Raw genomic sequence first — 19,955 nt, forward strand, 5'->3', positions numbered from 1 at the left:
TGATTTATCAGTATATCGTTACTGCTGGTAGGTTCATGGTCTGGGTATATTCTGTAGTTGCTATAAGTAGGTCCTCCCTACAGCAACACCATTCTAGCTGTCTCACTACAGAACTGACTAGAATGGAGTTGCTGCAGGTAGGTTCGTGGCCTCAGGGTATTCTGTAGTTGCTATAGGTAGGTCCTCCCTACAGCAACTCCATTCTAGCTATCTCACATCAGAATTGACTAGAATGGAGTTGCTGCAGGTAGGTTCATGGTCTGGGTATATTCTCTATAGGTTATTCAGTATAGGGCCTATATCTTATAAGCTCCACCTACAGTAATATTAATAAAACAAACATACATTTAAAAAAATATATATTTTATTGAAATAAAACCATCAGCACAATCCTCATCCATTTTAAAAAACAAAACAATAAACAAACAAAAAAAACACCTCCACTAGTTACCAACGTAGTCTATCAACCCCCCCTCCTTCCATCCACTTACCTGTCCTGGTCTAGTATTACCTGCTCTTATGGAATAAACCAGCCACTGTCATCTCATGTGATGGGGTTACTAGAGGAAAGATAGGATCACATGTGCGCCAGGCTGTACATTGTTTAAAGAGGACCTTTCACCTCCTGGGGCACATGCGGTGTAATACACCGCTAGAAAGCCGACAGTGCGCTGAATTTAGCGCTCTATCGGCTTTCCCGTTCTGTGTCACCGGTGAAGAGCTATCAGTGCCGGTACCGTAGCTCTTCACTGTCAGAAGGGCGTTTATGACAGTCAGGAACGCCCTTCCTCCCATCAGCGCCTATAGCGCTGGACTGCGAAAGCGGGCAGGAACGCCCCCCCCCACTACTAGTCTATGGACGAGTATTATCCCCAGGAACCTTCTCCACCATCACATAGATGACAACCCATCAGGGATCTGACCCCATGCAGACAGGTGGCAGCCTGCCCAGGGACGCCCACAGCCTCCCCTCACATCAGTGCCTATAGTGCTGTACTGTGAGAGCGGGTAGGAACGCCCCCCCAGTACTAGTCTATGGACGAGTACTATTAGGAGAGGGAGGAGGTGTTCCTTCCCGCTCTCATAGTACAGCGCTATAGACGCTGCTGTGAGGAAGGGCGTTCCTGACAGAGTATCAGAAACGCCCTTCTGACTATGAAGAGCTACAGTACCGGCACTGATAGCTCTTCACCGGGGGCACAGAACGTGAAAGCCGATAGTGCGCTGAATCCAGCACACTGTTGGCTTTCTAGCAGTATATAAAACCGCATGTGCCCCAAGTGATGAAAGGTCCTCTTTAAACACCATGGAGAGTGAGCAGTGCAGAATGTTTATGCATACAGCTCACTCCCTGGATATAAAGGGTGGGACAGTAGGATGTGGGGGCCATTCTATTTATAATGCAGGAGGAGTGAGAATATATGTAACACAGGGGCACTACTGTATGTTATAACTTCAGCGTCCCTGCGCTATGTAACCAGAGATACGTGATTTACTCTGCTTACACCCAAGGAGCCCCCTTCCCCAACCACCTACTTCACACATGCAGAAACACCCCAGGGACTCCACACACACTAGAAAAGCGGCACTCCCCAGGAACCCCCTCCACCAACACACAGATGACAACCCACCAGGGACCTGACCCCATGCACACAGGTGGCAGCCTGCCCAGGGACACCCACAGCCTCCCCTCACACAGAGGCAGCACCCCCCACTTACATGAAGATAGCACCCCACATCAGACAGCAACCTCTAAGGGATCCCCCTTCCCAAGGCACAGACGACAGCCCCTAGGGACTGGAACCCGTATCATACAGGCAGCCCCCCAGGGTCCAGATCACAACAGCTCACAGACAGAAGTCTCCCAAGTACCGGAGATCCTAGCACACAGATGCAGGCCCCCAGCATACAGGTGGCAGCCCCCCAAGGACCGGACCACCACCTTCCCCTAGCATACAGGCAGCAGACGCCCATGGACCGGACCCTCCCCCCAACACACAAGTGGTAGCCTCCCAGTGTCTGGATCACCTCAGCACACAAGCAGCAGCCCCCCAGGGTCCAGATCACAACAGCACACAGGAGGCAGCCCCCAGGTCCTGGATCCCCCTAGCTTACAGATGGCAGCTCCTGCACCCCTCTCAGGATACAGATGGTAGCCCCCCAGGGACTGAAGCCCCCATCCCCCTCAGCATACAGCAGAAGCACCCTAACACATAGGTGGCAACACCTCAGGTGCCGGACCCCTCCAACTCACAGGTAGCATCCCCACACGCACACAGGTGGTAGCATCTCAGAGCCCATCAACAACCCCCGCCCACATACAGGCAGCATTGCAGGAATCCACCATTTACATGAAGGCATCACCCACATGACCTAAACACTACAAAGCAGTACCTCGGAACCTCTGCCACATGCCCACAGGTGGAAGTACCCAAGGGGCCACCACCAGCACCCCCTCACACACACAGGTAGCATCCCAGGGACTTCCAAACAAGGAGATAGGTGGCAGCACTCTGGGACCACCTCCAGAACTCCCTCTCACACACAAGTAGTGCTCCAGGAACCCAACACACAAATTCAATACCCCTGGGATCCCATACAAACGAATGCAGCAGGCCCCCTGCCCACCATTACATGCAAGCAGCACCCCAGGGATGTTTACTCCCCCTTTAGATGCCAACAGCACCCCAAAGGCCCCGCCCCTCCTTCAGATGCAAGCCGTACCCCAAAGACCCCCTGCCCCCTTAGATGCCAGCAGTACCTCAAAGACCCACTGCCAGGGGCGTAACTATCGTGACCAGCTAGAGATAGCCGGGGTCCAGTACCACTATGACAGCGGTTGAGGAAAGCCTGGTTCCCCGACCACTATATATATTGTAAATGAAAAGGGGCACCGGCATGTTGCCAGGCCCCTTTTTCTTTTTTTCTATGTAGATTGTGAGCCCTATATAGAGCGCACAATGTACATTTTTCCCTATCAGTATGGCTTTGGAATATGGGATGGAAATCCATGCACACACGGGGAGAACATACAAACTCCTTGCAGATGTTTTTTTTGCCCTTGGCAGGATTTGAACACCAGGACTCCAGCGCTGCAAGGCTGCAGTGCTAACCACTGAGCCACCGTGTGGCCCCCCGTCAGGCCCTTTTTCAATAGATACTAACCCAGGGGAGGTGACTTAAAATAATAAATAGATATACTCACCTCTCATGGGCTCTGCGTCCTCTCCGGCGTCTTCCATCATGTGCATGAGAATAGGCCCCAGCAGTCAGATGGAGCGCAGCGGTGTAATGACGTCAGTGTCCCCCCACATGACTGCTGAGGACCAATCACAGGCCTCAACAGAGACGTCGGGAAGATGCTGAAGGCAGCCAGAGACAGGATGCCCAGGCGAGGATTAGTGATTGTTATTTTTATTCACCTTCCCTGGGCCTCCGATTATTATACTCTGGGGTCTGAGGAGATCACAGTGTAGAATAATATCACCGGAGAGGAGGGGGGCTGTTGGAAGCATGTAATACTGGGGGGGGAGGCACTGCTGGAGATATAATACTGTGCGTGTGTGTTTGTGTGGGAGGAACACACTGCTGGGCATGTAATACTGTGAGGGGGGGGGGGCACTGCTGGGCATGTAATACTGTGGGGGGGGGCACTGTTGGGCATGTAATACTGTATGGGGGCCACTGCTGGGCATGTAATACTGTGGGAGGGCACTGTTGGGCATGTAATACTGTATGGGGGGGGGACACTGTGGGGCATGTAATACTGTATGGGGGGGGAGACACTGCTGGGCATATAATACTGTGGGTGGTGGGAACTTCTGGGCATATAATACTGTGGGGGGGCAGCTGGGCATATAATAAATACTGTGTGTGTGTTTGTGTGTGGGGGGGGACACTGCTGGGCAAGTAATACTGTGGGGGGTGGGAACTTCTGGGCATATAATGCTGTGGGGGGGGGGACACTGCTGGGCATGTAATACTGTGGGGGGTGGGAACTTCTGGGCATATAATACTGTGGGGGGGCAGCTGGGCATATAATAAATACTGTGTGTGTGTTTGTGTGTGGGGGGGGACACTGCTGGGCAAGTAATACTGTGGGGGGTGGGAACTTCTGGGCATATAATGCTGTGGGGGGGGGGGACACTGCTGGGCATGTAATACTGTGGGGGGTGGGAACTTCTGGGCATATAATACTGTGGGGGGGGACACTGCTGGGCATGTAATGCTGTGGGGGGTGCGAACTTCTAGGCATATAATACTGTGGCGGGGGACGACACTGCTGGATATGTAATACTGTGGGGGGGGGGGGGCACCGCTGGGCATGTAATACTGGGGGATGGGCACTGCTGGGCATGTAATACTGTGTGTGGGGAGGGACACTGCTGGGCATATAATACTGTTTGGGGGTGGGGGACACTGCTGGGTAGTGGCGTAACTAGGAATGGCGGGGCCCCATGGCGAACTTTTGACATGCCCCCCCCCCCCTTTCCTGACCGACACCGAAGACCTTGACCGACGACCCCCCCGCCGCATTCCTGCACACGCTATTATGCCCCATAGTGGTCCCTGCACACAGTATTATGCCCTATAGTGGCCCCTGCACACAGTATTATGCCCCATAGTGCCCCCTGCACACAGTATTATGCCCCATAGTGCCCCCTGTACACAGTATTATGCCCCATAATGGGCCCTGCACACAGTATTATGCCCCATAGTGGGCCCTGCACACAGTAGTATCCCCCATAGTGGCCCCTGCACACAGTATTATACCCCATAGTGGTCCCTGTGCACAGTATTATACCCCATAGTGGCCTCTGCACACAGTAATATGCCCCATAGTGGCCCCTGCACGCAGTAGTATCCCCCATAGTGGCCCCTGCACACAGTATTATGCCCCATAGTGGCCCCTGCACACAGTATTATGCCCCATAGTGGCCCCTGTACACAGTATTATGCCCCATAGTGGCCCCTGCACACAGTATTATGCCCCATAGTGGGCCCTGCACACAGTATTATGCCCCATAGTGGCCCCTGCACACAGTATTATGCCCCATAGTGGCCCCTGCACACAGTATTATGCCCCATAGTGGCCCCTGCACACAGTATTATGCCCCATAGTGGCCCCTGCACACAGTATTATGTCCCATAGTGGGCCCTGCACACAGTATTATGCTACATAGTGGCCCCTGCACACAGTATTATGTCCCATAGTGGCCCCTGCACACAGTATTATACCCCATAGTGGCCTCTGCACACAGTAATATGCCCCATAGTGGCCCCTACACACAGTATTATGCCCCATAGTGGCCCCTGCACACAGTATTATTCCCCATGGTGGGCCCTGCACACAGTATTATGCCCCATAGTGGCCCCTACACACAGTATTATGCCCCATAGTGACCCCTGCGCACAGTATTATGCCCCATAGTGGCCCCTGCACACAGTATTATGCCCCATAGTGGCCCCTGCACACAGTATTATGCCCCACAGTGGCCCTACACACCGTATTATGTCCCATAGTGGCCCCTGCACACAGTATTATGTCCCTTAGTGGCCCCTGCACACAGTATTATGCCCCATAGTGGCACCTGTACACAGTATTATGCCCCATAGTGGCCCTACACACCGTATTATGTCCATAGTGGCCCCTACACACCGTATTATGTCCATAGTGGCCCCTGCATACAGTATTATACCCCATAGTGGCCCCTGCACATAGTATTATACCCCATAGTGGCCCCTGCACACAGTATTATGCCCCATAATGACCACCTATGAACAATTATTATACTCTGATGTCTTTTCAGACCCCAGAGTATAATAATCGGAGACCAAGGGTGATACAAACATAAAAAACACTGTAACTTACCTATCACCTGCTCCGCTGCAGTCTTCGGTGGTGTCAGCCACCTTTAATGACGTACGGACGTCACATGACCCGGGCCTAGTTGTGTGATGTTTATTATGTTCTCTTACCTTTCCGGGGCCTCCGATCATTATACTTGGGGTTCTGAAAATAGTATAATAGTAGTATTAAAAAAAAACTAGTATAATAATAGTGCTTGGGGGCCCCGCGGTGTCACTTACCAATCCCGGCCCCTGCCGGTAACAGCCTATTAAAAAAAGAAAAAAAAGACAGGGGTAGCGGCTGTCGCCAGGCCCCTAATGTCCCAGGCCCTGTGGCAGCCGCTACCCCGGTAGTTACGCCACTGCTGATGGGCATATAATCCTGTTTGGGGGGGAGGACACTGCTGGGCATGTAATACTACAATACTGTGTGGGGGGGGGGGGCACTGCTGAGCATAGATGCCAGCAGTACCCCCAAAGATCTCCTGCGCCCTCTTAAATGTCAGGAACACCCAAAGGACCCTGTCTCCCTCCATGCCAACAACTCCTATACCACCCTAAACATCAATCCAGTCCCCCAGACCCTCCAGGATACAGTCCGATGTAAAACATCACTCTCTTTTCAGCCTCATTCAACGTGCAGTCCCATGTAATTGCATCACTCTCTCCCCTCAGCCTCATCCAACATGCAGTCCCATGTAACTACATCACCCTCTCCCCTCAGCCTCATCCAACATGCAGTCCTATGTAACTACATCACTCTCTCCCCTCAGCCTCATCCAACATGCAGTCCCATGTAACAACATCACTCTCTCCCCTCAGCCTCATCCAACACGCAGTCCCATGTAACTACATCACTCTCTCCCCTCAGCCTCACCCAACATGCAGTCCCATGTAACTACATTACTCTCTCCCCTCAGCCTCATCCAACATGCAGTCCCATGTAACAACATCACTCTCTCCTCTCAGCCTCATCCAACATGCAGTCCTATGTAACTACATCACTCCTTCCCTCAGCTTCACCCAACATGCAGTCCCATGTAACTACATTACTCTCTCCCCTCAGCCTCATCCAACATGCAGTCCTATGTAACTACATCACTCTCTCTCCTCAGCCTCATCCAACATGCAGTCCTATATAACTACATTACTCTCTCCCCTCAGCCTCATCCAACATGCAGTCCCATGTAACTACATCACTCTCTCCCCTCGGCCTCATCCAACATGCAGTCCCATGTAACTACATTACTCTCTCCCCTCAGCCAACATGCAGTCCTATGTAACTACATTACTCTCTCCCCTCAGCCTCATCCAACATGCAGTCCCATGTAACTACATTACTCTCTCCCCTCATCCAACATGCAGTCCCATGTAACTACATTACTCTCTCCCCTCATCCAACATGCAGTCCCATGTAACAACATCACTCCTTCCCTCAGCCTCATCCAACATGCAGTCCCATGTAACTACATCACTCCTTCCCTCAGCCTCATCCAACATGCAGTCCCATGTAACAACATTACTCTCTCCTGTCCTGTCTAACACCTGCTCCATTTACATCCATACTGAGACACAGAGACTGGTCGTTAAGGGGTTAAAACGGTTAGCTGAAACGATAGCCATGTTTGTGAAGGACAGGAATAAAAGTTGAGGTCAGTCTTGTGCCGGCTCACACATCTCGTGCCCACTACATTGTCGCTGGCCATGGCTGAAGAATGACTTGAAGGATCTGACATCACTGTGCTCGAGAGGCGGCCATTGGTTTTCAGTCAATCCGTCCCTCCTCTGCCCTCCCTCCATTCAAACGTGCTGTGCATGTCTACATAGAAAGGCTGGCACTGACAGCTGTGCGGGGCTCTTCATCCTCTCCGGTGCCCGGCCTGTCTGCTCGTCTTCTGGATCTGCTTGCCCTCTCCTCCCTACTACACTGGATCCTGCCAATCAGGGGGAGGGCGATTCACTGCACCAGCTGCCCCCTCCTCACCCAAGCCAGAGAAGGAAGACTCCGGGGCTGCAGCCTCCTCCCCACCCTGCCTTATGCATCACCCTGCTTGCCTGTCTCCCCCACATTACATGTAGCTGCCCCCTTTTGTAGATTAGGCCAAGCATCATTTACTACTCCCTAGGAAGGCAGCTGATGTCAGTGCCACCCCCCTATTCTGCAGGCAAGGGTAGGTCTTCATGGACTTGATGGTCTGTACGTTTTCTTGCCTGGTGCACTAGTATTCAAGAATAAGATCATTGTGTAGCTGCCTTTTTATGCCAGTCATGGAGCAAGAACGTAAAATACGACATGTGGAGATTCCGTCGTCTCTGGGTTATGTGGACCTTCTCCTTCAAAGTGGTAGCCAATTCCTTGGAGCCCTGAAAGAATGCAAAGACTGTGGCTTGGAATCATCGTGGGACACATTACAGGCTCATGCCAATTTCACCTGGATGGAGTTTTTGTGTGTTGTTTTTTGTGCCCTGGCATGGACTGGACTACGCATGGCAACTACTACATGGATTTTCCAAGTAAGTGATATCGACTTTGGACATTGAGCCATGTGCCCCAGAGCAAGGGAGTCATATGTGAGAAAAGGAGCAGTAGGCACACGTTCACACACCGCTTCTAAAGTTACCATTGTCCTCAGTCACACTCACATACTATAGAATAAAGGGTATAATATACCTTATGCAACTAAATACATGAATAATAGTTTTAGGTGGCACAGCTTACACTATCTCTTAATGAAAATGCCTATCTAAAGATATTTAACAGGCCTTGCATGACCGTGACATCTTATTAACCAGCTAAGGCCTGGTTCACATCAAAGTTGGTGTCTCTGCACCCAATCAGTTTTTGTAATCCGAAAGGACATAAAAACTGATTAGAACGGGTCGTTTAAAAAGCCCATTAATTTCTATGGGCTTTTTAAACGATCTGCCGGTGAGCATTTGAAGCATTTGCGCCATGTGTCCGTACCGTTTTGAATGGAGGCAAAAGTCAGACTTGCAGCAGTTTTTTCTGTCCAAAAAATTAAGCATACATGACAGAATGCAACATATCTGTTCTTTTTTAACGCTGAGGTTTTTTTTTTTTTTTGCTGAATCTGTGTTTTTAGGCTGAGGCCCCACGTTGCGGAAACACAGCTTTCTTTTTGCGCTTTTTGGATCCAAGCCAGGAGTGGATTAGGCAGAAGGTAGAAGTATAAGAACTTCCAATATATTCCCATTCCTTTTGTAGCCATTTTTGGCTTTGGCTCTAGAAACAGCAGCAAATTCTGCAACGAAAAAAGCTGTGTTTCCGCAACATGGGGCCTAAGGGTGAATTCACACTGAGTAAACGCTAGCTTATTCTGAACGTAAAACACGTTCAGAATAAGCGGCGTCTAAAGCAGCTCCATTCATTTCTATGGGAGCGGGGATACGAGCGCTCCCCATAGAAATGAATGGGCTGCTTCTTTCACTCCGTGCAGTCCCATTGAAGTGAATGGGGAGTGCCGGCGTATACGGCAAGCTCTGCTCATGCCGGAGCGTACACGCCGGCACTCCCCATTCACTTCAATGGGACTGCACGGAGTGAAAGAAGCAGCCCATTCATTTCTATGGGGAGCGCTCGTATCCCCGCTCCCATAGAAATGAATGGAGCTGCTTTAGACGCCGCTTATTCTGAACGTGTTTTACGTTCAGAATAAGCTAGCGTTTACTCAGTGTGAATGCACCCTTAGACTGAAGCCCCACATTGCAAAAACGCAGCTTTTTTTGTTGCAGATTTTGCTGTGGTTTTTTGAGCCAAAGATAAGAATGGGAAAAATATAGGAAGCGCTTAAGGTCCATTTACATGGAGGAAAATGGTGAGGAATTTGGTGTGGAATTTTTCACACTGAAAAAAAGCCTCCCACTGATTTCAATGAGTTCTGATAGCTTTTTTTTCCACTAGCGCAAAATTCTGCTAGTGGAAAAAAGCTATCAGAACACATTGAAATCAGTGGGAGGTTTTTTTTTCCACGTGGAAAATTCCACACCAAATTCCTCACCATTTTCCTCAGTGTGAATGGACCCTTATACTTCTACCTTCCACTCCAGGCTTTAGCTCCAAAAACCCACTTTCCTGGAAACCCACTTGAAGTCAATGAGGTCCACCAGGATCAGTTACACACCAATCCACCTGTCATAGTTCCAGTAAAATGGAAGACATAAAGCTAGAGTAAACAAAACCTTTCATGAACTAGAGAAATGAGTAGCGCAAAGCAAGACCATAAACTAGGAGGAAATTAGAAGTCCTGATGGGTATTAGGCTATCATCACATCTGCGCTGGGCGTCTTTCTGTTGCAAATCCGGCTGAGTCCCGATATTGCAGAAAAGCAGCTTTTTTTGTTGCAGATTTTGTTGCGGTTTTTTGAGACAAAACCAAGAATATCTATGAAAGGAATGGGAAATATATAGGAAGTTCTTATACTTCTACCTTCTGCTATATCCACTCCTGGCTTTGGCTCAAAAAAACGCAGCACAATCTGCACCAAAAAAAGCTGTGTTTCCACAACGTGGGGCTTTAGCCTTAGGGTGCATTCACACGTAGGAAAATGGCGCCGAATTTTGTGTGGAATCCCCCTCAGATTCAGCGCTGAAAAAAACTTTGACTTCAATGGGAGGATTTTTTTTCCAGCTAATCTGAGGCGGATTCCACACCAATTTCGGCGCCATTTTCCTCCGTGTAAATGCACCCTTAGCCTAAGGCTGAGGCCCCACATTGTGTTGCTCAAAAAACCGCAACAAGAAAAGCTGCTTTTCTGCAATGTGGGGCCTCAGCCTTAAGGTCCCTTCACACAGAGGAAAATGGCGCTTTATTTGGCGTTGAATTTTCAGCACTGAAAAAAAAGCCTCCCATTGACTTCAATGGGTGCCATTAGCTTTTTTTCCCACTAGTGGAAAATTCCGCTAGTGGGAAAAAAAAGCTAGCAGAACCCATTGAAATCAATGGGAGGCTTTTTTTTTCATTGCTGAAAATTCAGCGCCAAATAAAGCGCCATTTTCCTCTGTGTGAATGGACCCTTAGACAGATTTGCAACAGGAAGACGCCCAGCGCAGATGTGATCATAGCCTAATACCCATCAGGTCTTCTCATTTCCTCCTAGTTTATGGTCTTGCTTTGCGCTACTCATTTCTCTAGTCCATAAAAGGTTTTGTTTACTCTAGCTATATGGCTTCCACTTTATAGGAACTATGACAGGTGGATTGGTGTGTAACTGATCCTGGTGGACCTCATTCACTTCAAGTGGGTTTCCAGGAAAGAATAACACAACATTCATAACTACAAAATTCTATGTGTCAAACAGGTGCAGGACAACTTCTCTTGGTATGCGAGGGTTTTCAGATGTCTCCCCACCCTCAATCACTAAAGTTCAGCATGATAACTATTAGCCCGGGGCCCCACGTTGTGTAAACATTGTGATTTTGCCGTAGTACAGTATCTGTAAAGTGGATGGGGTTCTGGCTAATCCCATCCACACATTGCAGAAAAAAATCCCCAGCGGACATGCTGCATAGGTCATAAAAATTAGATTTGTGTGGATCCGACACCCTTACCAATCAGCTTATATTAAAGGGATTGCCCCATGAAGTAAATTGAGATGGATCTTTCTCATACTCCACATTCAATTTGACTGCAGCTATGCTGAACATGGATGGGACTGGTGGTGGTTGCGCTCCCATTCACTTCAATGGGAGTGCTGGAAATAGCCAGAATACAGCACTTGGCTATCTCCAGCATTCCAATGCCGAAGTTCAGCAGTCAACTATCTCCAGTGCACCCATTAAAGTGAATGAGAGCACTAAACATCACCAGCCCCGCTCACATCAAGCCTGGCTCCAGTCAGGTTGAATGTGGAACACAAGAAAGGTCCTTCTCACTTTACTTCATGGGACAACGCCTTTAACTGAAGGGGAACTGAGCTGTAACAACCTTGCACAGCCACTATGGGGTGTGTGGCGCTTTCTGCTTCTGGCTCCTCCAACTGTGCAGTTCTACCTGCGGCAGCTACTCATATCAACTGATTGGTGGTGGTGCTAGGTGTTTCACTCTAACTAATTTAATATGAAACACTTATCTTCATCAGTTTCTTAATCCCTGAATACCTCTGTAATTTAAAGGGGTTGGCTACTTTTAGACCAAGATTGACAAATGTACAATAAAAAGATATACAATTTTCCAATAAACTTTCTGTATCAATTCCTCCCGGTTTTCTAGATCTCTGCTTGCTGTCATTCATTCTGTTACTTCTAGTGGATAAAACTCTGTCCATGGTCATGTGATTTACGGTCCCTGGTCATGTGATGAGCACACAGGTGCCGCTCGTTATAGTCACAGCACAATAATCAGACATCCGCCTGGTAATCAGCTGTGCACCTGTGTGCTCATCACATGACCATGGACGGTAAATCACATGACCATGGTCAGACTTTTATCCACTAGAAGTAACAGAATGAATGACAGCAAGCAGAGATCTAGAAAACAGGAAGGAATTGATACAGAAAGTATATTGGAAAATTGTATAAATTTTTATTGTACGTTTGTCAGTATTGGTCTGAAAGTGGCCAACCCCTTTAAGGTTTAAACCAAATCATAATTTACGACTTGATAATCATCTGAATGTTGGGTGTCTCTCCTCTGGAATCCCCACCAATCACAAGGGTTCCCTTTTTCCCTATTTGAATGAAACAACTGTCACACATGCACTCTACCTCCCTATTAAAAATCTATGGGATTGATGAAGACAGACAAGCATTGTACCTGTTTTTCTCATCCGTTTCATAGAGTTTGAATGGAGTGCCGACATACTTGCTTGACTATTGCAGCATTCAAATAGGGGACACAAGACCCCTGTTCTCAGGAACAATGGAGGTAGCATTGGCAGTATGCTTAGCAGTCAGATACTTTTCTATCTTGTGGATAGGTCATACTGTAAATTGTTATTCTCAGACACCCCCTTAAATTACCTCTTGGAGCCTTCCCCCTTACACTCCCCCCCCCACCCGATCCCTAGCATTTTTTTTAACAACACATAGCCAACATTTGCCTCCACCCCATTTTTTTTTAACACATATGCAGAAGCAGGTAGTCGCCATATCATGTATCTGCAATAGGGTCCATGGTCTCTGAAGCTCTGCTCCATTCTCCACTTTTTAATTAATTATTTAATTCATTCATTCATTCACCTTGCAGTGACTATAAAACAAAGTGGGTTTTTTTTCCGCTGCATTGGTGCCCTGGCCACACAATCATTTACTATCCTATGATACCACTTATTGTACATGCTGCTGATGTATACTGGTTGAAGCCCTTGAAGGTCCTGAGCTTAACTTCCATTTAAAAAAAACAAAAAACCAAAAACGTTTTTCCAAGATAATGGTGCATCTTTTGGACTATCTAAGGCTAAATTCACATCTGTGCCAGAGTCTGACTGCGCCACAGAACTGCCAGATATTGTTGGAGATAAAAGTCCTGTATGGAGGACTTTTCTCTCCACCGGTTTTAGTATAAACACAGTGGACACCATTATAGTCAATAGGCTCTGCCATTTTCCGCTGATAACTGCTATTTTAGTGGTCAGACTCTCCGTCATTCAGGTTTTCTGGCAGACCACAAATATGAAGAGCTGGACACATATGTGAACTTAGCCTTTAGCAGCCGTTCCTAACTGAAGTGCCATAGAAATCTGGCAGAGGTGGCATAACACTCTGGTGGGAAGATGGCTTTATGTCCCTTCTCTGCTATATCAGCTTCCCTAGGTCTCTGATATAGTTGAATGTAGTAGTTTCAGCTTCCTGCCCATCATTCAGGCATCTGCTAGTGATGTCTGCGGTTCAGTCCCGAGCTACTACGTCGAACTGGTGACAAGAAAACCAGAGCAGGAGATAGCTTGCAAGGGCGGTAACATGGCTGGGTGTTACTGTGTCTTACTTATATGGCATAACTCTCCTGGGGAGCATTATTATTTATTTGGGTGCTCCTGGGAAGCAGATTTCTCATCTAGGGCCACTAGGGAGCATTAGTACTTGCCTGGGGACCACTGGAGAGCATTATTATTAGGTGTCTGGGGGCACTGGGGAGTCATGGACTTTGTGTTAGGGCTAGTTCACACGTAGTTATTTGGTCCGGATTTTGACACGGGAAGCCTCGTCAGAGTCCGGACCAAAATGCGCCTGCCGCGGATAACCACGACTGTTGCGGCTTGCGACAGTCTTGGCTTTCCGCTCCGGATTAGGCCCAAATGAATGGGCCCAGTCTAGAGGGATTGTCTTGACGCGGACACCGTGTCAGAGTCCACACCAAAATGTGCCTGCCTCAGCTAACCGCGACTGTTGCGGCTTCCGACAGTCTTGGCTTTCCGCTCCGGATTACGCCCAAATGAATGGGTCCAGTCAGGGCTGATCGTTTCTTTTTTCTACGAGCGGGAACAAACCGCTCGCGGAAAAAGGAAATGACCGGCTCCCATTGATTTCAATTTCAAATGATTTTTAAGCCGGATTCTGACGCGGATTCTGAGTCAAAATCTGGCTCAATATACCCTGTGTGAACTAGCCCTTAGATCACTGGAGATCATGATACTATGTGGAGTCAGTAAGGAGCAAGATGCTAGTAAAAGATGAGTTTTAATGTGTGCTGGGTGAGGTATGCTTGGGTAAGAAGTATAAGATAGTGTACCTTTGAGGATGCATTCACATGGTACAGTTAAAACTGAATTAGAAAAATACATTGTAAAATGCAGTTTTGATGGTGTTTTTAGTAAGGTTTTCTAATTTTAAAACGTATTTAACAGGTGAATTCAAAAACAGCTAAAACCACATCAAAACGTGTTGGTTTTTTTGTCTTTTGATACAAATGAAACATGCCATCTGTCTCTGGTCCCACCTCTGGTGTCAAAATGCAATGAACATCTGACAGAACAGACGTTAATGGCAGTGAACAGGTCCTTAGGCCTCATTCACACTAGCATATATTTTAGTAATAAAGAAAATAAAGGAATTAGTTCATTGTGAGATCTAGTTCAATTCTAAATGTAGACAGATTTTGGAATGCTGATGTTGGCATCATTGGGATCTGCAGACATGAAATATTTATGAAGTATCATTCAACTATTTCAGCTATCTGTGTGCCATTTTTGTCATTGTGTGCAATGTGGTACATTTAATGCCATGTACACTCACCGGCCACTTTATTAGGTACACCTATCCAACTGCTCGTTAACACTTAATTTCTAATCAGCCAATCACATGGCAGCAACTCAGTGCATTTAGGCATGTAGACATGGTCAAGACAATCTCCTGCAGTTCAAACCGAGCATCAGTATGGGGAAGAAAGGTGATTTGAGTGCCTTTGAACGTGGCATGGTTGTTGGTGCCAGAAGGGCTGGTCTGAGTATTTCAGAAACTGCTGATCTACTGGGATTTTCACGCACAACCATCTCTAGGGTTTACAGAGAATGGTCCGAAAAAGAAAAAACATCCAGTGAGCGGCAGTTCTGTGGGCGGAAATGCATTGTTGATGCCAGAGGTCAGAGGAGAATGGCCAGACTGGTTCGAGCTGATAGAAAGGCAACAGTGACTCAAATAGCCACCCGTTACAACCAAGGTAGCCAGAAGAGCATCTCTGAACGCACAGTACGTCGAACTTTGAGGCAGATGGGCTACAGCAACAGAAGACCACACCGGGTGCCACTCCTTTCAGCTAAGAACAGGAAACTGAGGCTACAATTTGCACAAGCTCATCGAAATTGGACAATTGAAGATTGGAAAAACGTTGCCTGGTCTGATGAGTCTCGATTTCTGCTGCGACATTGGGAAGGTAGGGTCAGAATTTGGCGTCAACAACATGAAAGCATGGATCCATCCTGCCTTGTATCAACGGTTCAGGCTGGTGGTGGTGGTGTCATGGTGTGGGGAATATTTTCTTGGCACTCTTTGGGCCCCTTGGTACCAATTGAGCATCGTTGCAACGCCAAAGCCTACCTGAGTATTGTTGCTGACCATGTCCATCCCTTTATGACCACAATGTACCCAACATCTGATGGCTACTTTCAGCAGGATAATGCGCCATGTCATAAAGCTGGAATCATCTCAGACTGGTTTCTTGAACATGACAATGAGTTCACTGTACTCCAATGGCCTCCACAGTCACCAGATCTCAATCCAATAGAGCATCTTTGGGATGTGGTGGAACGGGAGATTCGCATCATGGATGTGCAGCCGACAAATCTGCGGCAACTGTGTGATGCCATCATGTCAATATGGACCAAAATGTCTGAGGAATGCTTCCAGCACCTTGTTGAATCTATGCCACGAAGAATTGAGGCAGTTCTGAAGGCAAAAGGGGGTCCAACCCGTTACTAGCATGGTGTACCTAATAAAGTGGCCGGTGAGTGTATGTGCCCCATTATCTCTTGTATAGTAGAACATAGTCCTCTGATGCTATGCTTCCATTACCGTATATACTCGAGTATAAGCCGAATTTTTCAGTCCAGTTTTTGAGCTGAAAAAGCCCCCGCGGCTTATACTCGAGTCAGCAAAAAAAATATTTTTATTTATTTATTTTTTTTAGGAGGGGGGGTTCTATGAACAATATTAATGTATAGAATCTCCCATAAAATAGTGCAAAAACATAAAATAAAAAAAATAGAAGTTCTAAATCACTCCTTTCCCTAGAATACATACAAAAGTAGAAAATGACTGTGAAACACATACACATTAGGTATCCCTGTGTCTGACAGTGCCCGTTCTACTGAATATAGGGGATCTGCAGTGCTCCTGTTCCGTCAGGAAGGGGTTAATAGGAGCACTGCAGATACCCTATATTCAGCCAGCATCTACTGCACCCAAAAACACCGACCATTTTAATTTTTGAAATTTTCCAGTAGCTGCTGCATTCCCCCCCCCCCCCCTCGGCTTATACTCGAGTCAATAAGTTTTCCCAATTTTTTGTGATAAAATGAGGGGCCTCGGCTTATATTCGGGTCGGTTTATACTCGAGTATATACGGTACCATTAGAAATATATGGCCAAGTAGTTATAATGCCATTACTCCTTATTCAACGTGGTAAAACCAGGACAAGTGTGAACTGTTGCCTTGTGACTATTTTAGACACAGAAGTTTAGCAAGACTTTCACCTCCAGCCAAGATCACATGGGGTGGTGATGAATTTTAACCGAGCCGAACAAAGTGGTTGCAGCTGCAGAACCGTCACCCAGAGCAACTTTGAGTCTCCTAGCAACCAATTGTCACACAGCACAATGATTTGTCGGAGGGGTGTGTAACTATTACAGGTACATGCCAAGTGTCTCGTTGTATCATGGGACCTAGCTATGAATGGCGATGAAACACATTGTGTATACGAGAGCAGGCGAACTGCCATAGGAAAGATGCAGTGACACCAGTATACACCATAGTATGTCATGGTTGCTTCAGTATTGAGGCGAGCTTGTCAGACAGTCTCTGCCGCTCTATGTGAGAGCTAAATATGATGACGTCACATGTTCTCATCTGCATAACCCCTATCCATATTCAGTTTATAGTGTATGGATGTCATGGGGAGGGGGTGGTGTTCCCCCTCTGAATTCCCCTCAATTGTTTAGAAAACGTAAATACATGAAGATGTGTCTCCCATTCTAGTGTGATCTTGTTTGTGGTTGCCTGCTCATATGAATGTGTAACACAACATTTCCCCTATACCAGCTGCTTTACACACTTGATAGGGGTGAACAGAAGTCTTAAAGGGAGTCGCCATAATGATATACAAATTAAACATACTGACTTGTAGAGAATTCTAACAGCTTTCTAAACATACCCTTCTTATTACAGCCAGCTTTGTTCTCTCCACCCAAAACCCTTCAATTTCCTTCCCCATCCAGAACCACTGTCTTGCCCAGACTCCTTTACAACTGTGTTGGAGTCTGCAGAAGAGGAGATGTCCACTTATGATACTATAAACTACAGATTGTGGAACACCCGATAAATCCATCAAACCAAACGTTCCACATGATCAGAAATCTATAGCTTGAAGTACAATACACAATTAATAGCTGATCATTAGGAATACAGGTATAGGATTGTATATATAGTATTGTATATTGTATATATATATAGAGAGAGAGGTTGTGTGTGACATGGGCATTCTATAGGTAGGGCCATCAGTGTAAATTATGACTAAAACTAGCTATAACCCGCGACTTCGTCGTCGGCCCCCTGATGCCTGCGCAAACTACCTGCAGCACGGGCCGTGGGCCCCAACGCCCCTCTACTTGTGGCCAGAGCGGGCCTGCCCCAGTATCTTGTCCCCCCCATCTCGGCCCCCAGTATCTTGTCGCCCCCCCATCTCGGCCCCCAGTATCTTGTCGCCCCCCCATCTCGGCCCCCAGTATGTTGTCCCCCCCCATCTCTGCCCCCAGTATGTTGTCCCCCCCATCTCTGCCCCCAGTATGTTGTCCCCCCCCATCTCTGCCCCATTATCTTCCCCCCCATCTCTGCCCCCAGCTTCATGTCCCCCCCATCTCTGCCCCCAGTTTCTCCCCCCATCTCTGCCCCAGTTTCTTCCCCCCATCTTTGCCCCCAGTTTCTTCCCCCCATCTCTGCCCCCAGCTTCATGTCCCCCCATCTCTGCCCCCAGATTCATGTCCCCCATCTCTTCCCCCAGATTTATGTCCCCCCCATCTCTGCCCCCAGATTTATGTCCCCCCATCTCTGCCCCCAGATTCATGTCCCCCCATCTCTTCCCCCAGATTCATGTCCCCCCATCTCTGCCGCCAGTATCTTGTTCCCCCCATCTCTTCCCCCAGTATCTTGTTCCCCCCCATCTCTGCCCCCAGTATCTTGTTCCCCCCATCTCTGCCCCCAGTATCTTGTTCCCCCCATCTCTGCCCCCAGTATCTTGTCCCCCATCTCTGCCCCCAGTATCTTGTCCCCCCCATCTCTGCCCCCAGTATCTTGTCCCCCCATCTCTGCCCCCAGTATCTTGTCCCCCCCATCTCTGCTCCCAGTTTCTTCACCCCCATCTCTGCCCCCAGCTTCATGTCCCCCCTTCTCTGCCCCCAGTTCACTTCATGCGCCCCCAGTGTCTTGCCCCCCCATCTCTGCCCCCCAGTCTCATGTTCCCCCATCCCTGCCGCCACCCCCTACATTGTCCCCTGTGTAGTAGCTCTCACCTTTGTCTCTCTCCTCTGCTCCTGTGTCTGCTGGCTGCCTGCACACTTTTCTCGTGCTGCCCCCTGTGGCGTTTATGTAGCAGAGCAGGCCCGGTGTCATAGCAACCTGATGCCGGAGCTCGCTGTGCTTCATACAGGACACAAACAGCAACACGAGAAGTGTGTGGAGCGGAGGAGACACAGGAGCGGAGGTGAGAGCTACTACACGGGGGCCGATGTAGGGGAGGAACTGAAGCTGGGGACCTGTGGACACTGACCTGGGGACACCCCCTCCCCCCCCCCGGAACACCTCTCCCCCTGGGACACCCCCTCCCCCGCTGCACTGACCTGTATGTGTAGTGTGGGGTGCAGCAGCCTCCTCCACGATGTGTGTAGGCAGCGTGGTATAGCTGCAGCTCTGGGACCCTGTGGGCGGCCGCCATCTTCCTCTCTGTGTCCCTGGTGAATCAGCACGCCCACATTGAGCCCCTAACCTATGGTGCCACAGTCCTGGCTCTATAGCCCGCCCACAGCCTGCCATGCACCAATAGGAGAAGCGTGGACAGAGCAGCGCTGGCAGAATGCCAGCTTCTACAGCCGAGCCCGGAGGAGTGTTTGGAGGGTGACGGTGGCGATTTGGGGTGAGTGACCCACATTTAAAGTAGCCTATTGCACTTTCGTGGGAAATATGTAGGTGCGTGTGAAATTTCCCCAAAATCCATTCAGCTGTTTGGCTTTGATTGAGGAACAAACATCCAAACACACAAACCCACAAACTCACAAACATTCACCTTTATAATATTAATAGGATGTACCCCAGATTCTGTAGATATCAGAATGGAGCATTCACTGATGGTGTGCAAAACGTCACTCTTGTTAAATCTTCTCCACTACATCTATAGTCAACTTAAGGCCGCGGCCCCACAGGACGGAAACGTCACGATTTGCC

At 48.4% G+C, this 19,955-nt stretch overlaps 1 protein-coding gene across 1 annotated transcript in view; it reads left to right on the top strand.

Annotated features, from left to right (window-relative positions):
- The first annotated feature begins 7,681 nt into the window (after positions 1–7,681).
- The window catches only part of CERS1 (ceramide synthase 1), a 60,661-nt gene continuing 48,387 nt past the window's right edge, over positions 7,682–19,955 (top strand). Inside the window, exon 1 of the mRNA XM_075280737.1 lies at positions 7,682–8,364. Within this exon, the coding sequence (XP_075136838.1) occupies positions 8,110–8,364 (255 nt within the window). The 5' untranslated portion in view covers positions 7,682–8,109. The remainder of the gene's footprint in view (positions 8,365–19,955) is intronic.

The sequence above is a fragment of the Leptodactylus fuscus genome, chromosome 1 (assembly GCF_031893055.1).
Source record: "Leptodactylus fuscus isolate aLepFus1 chromosome 1, aLepFus1.hap2, whole genome shotgun sequence".
NCBI lineage: Eukaryota > Metazoa > Chordata > Amphibia > Anura > Leptodactylidae > Leptodactylus > Leptodactylus fuscus.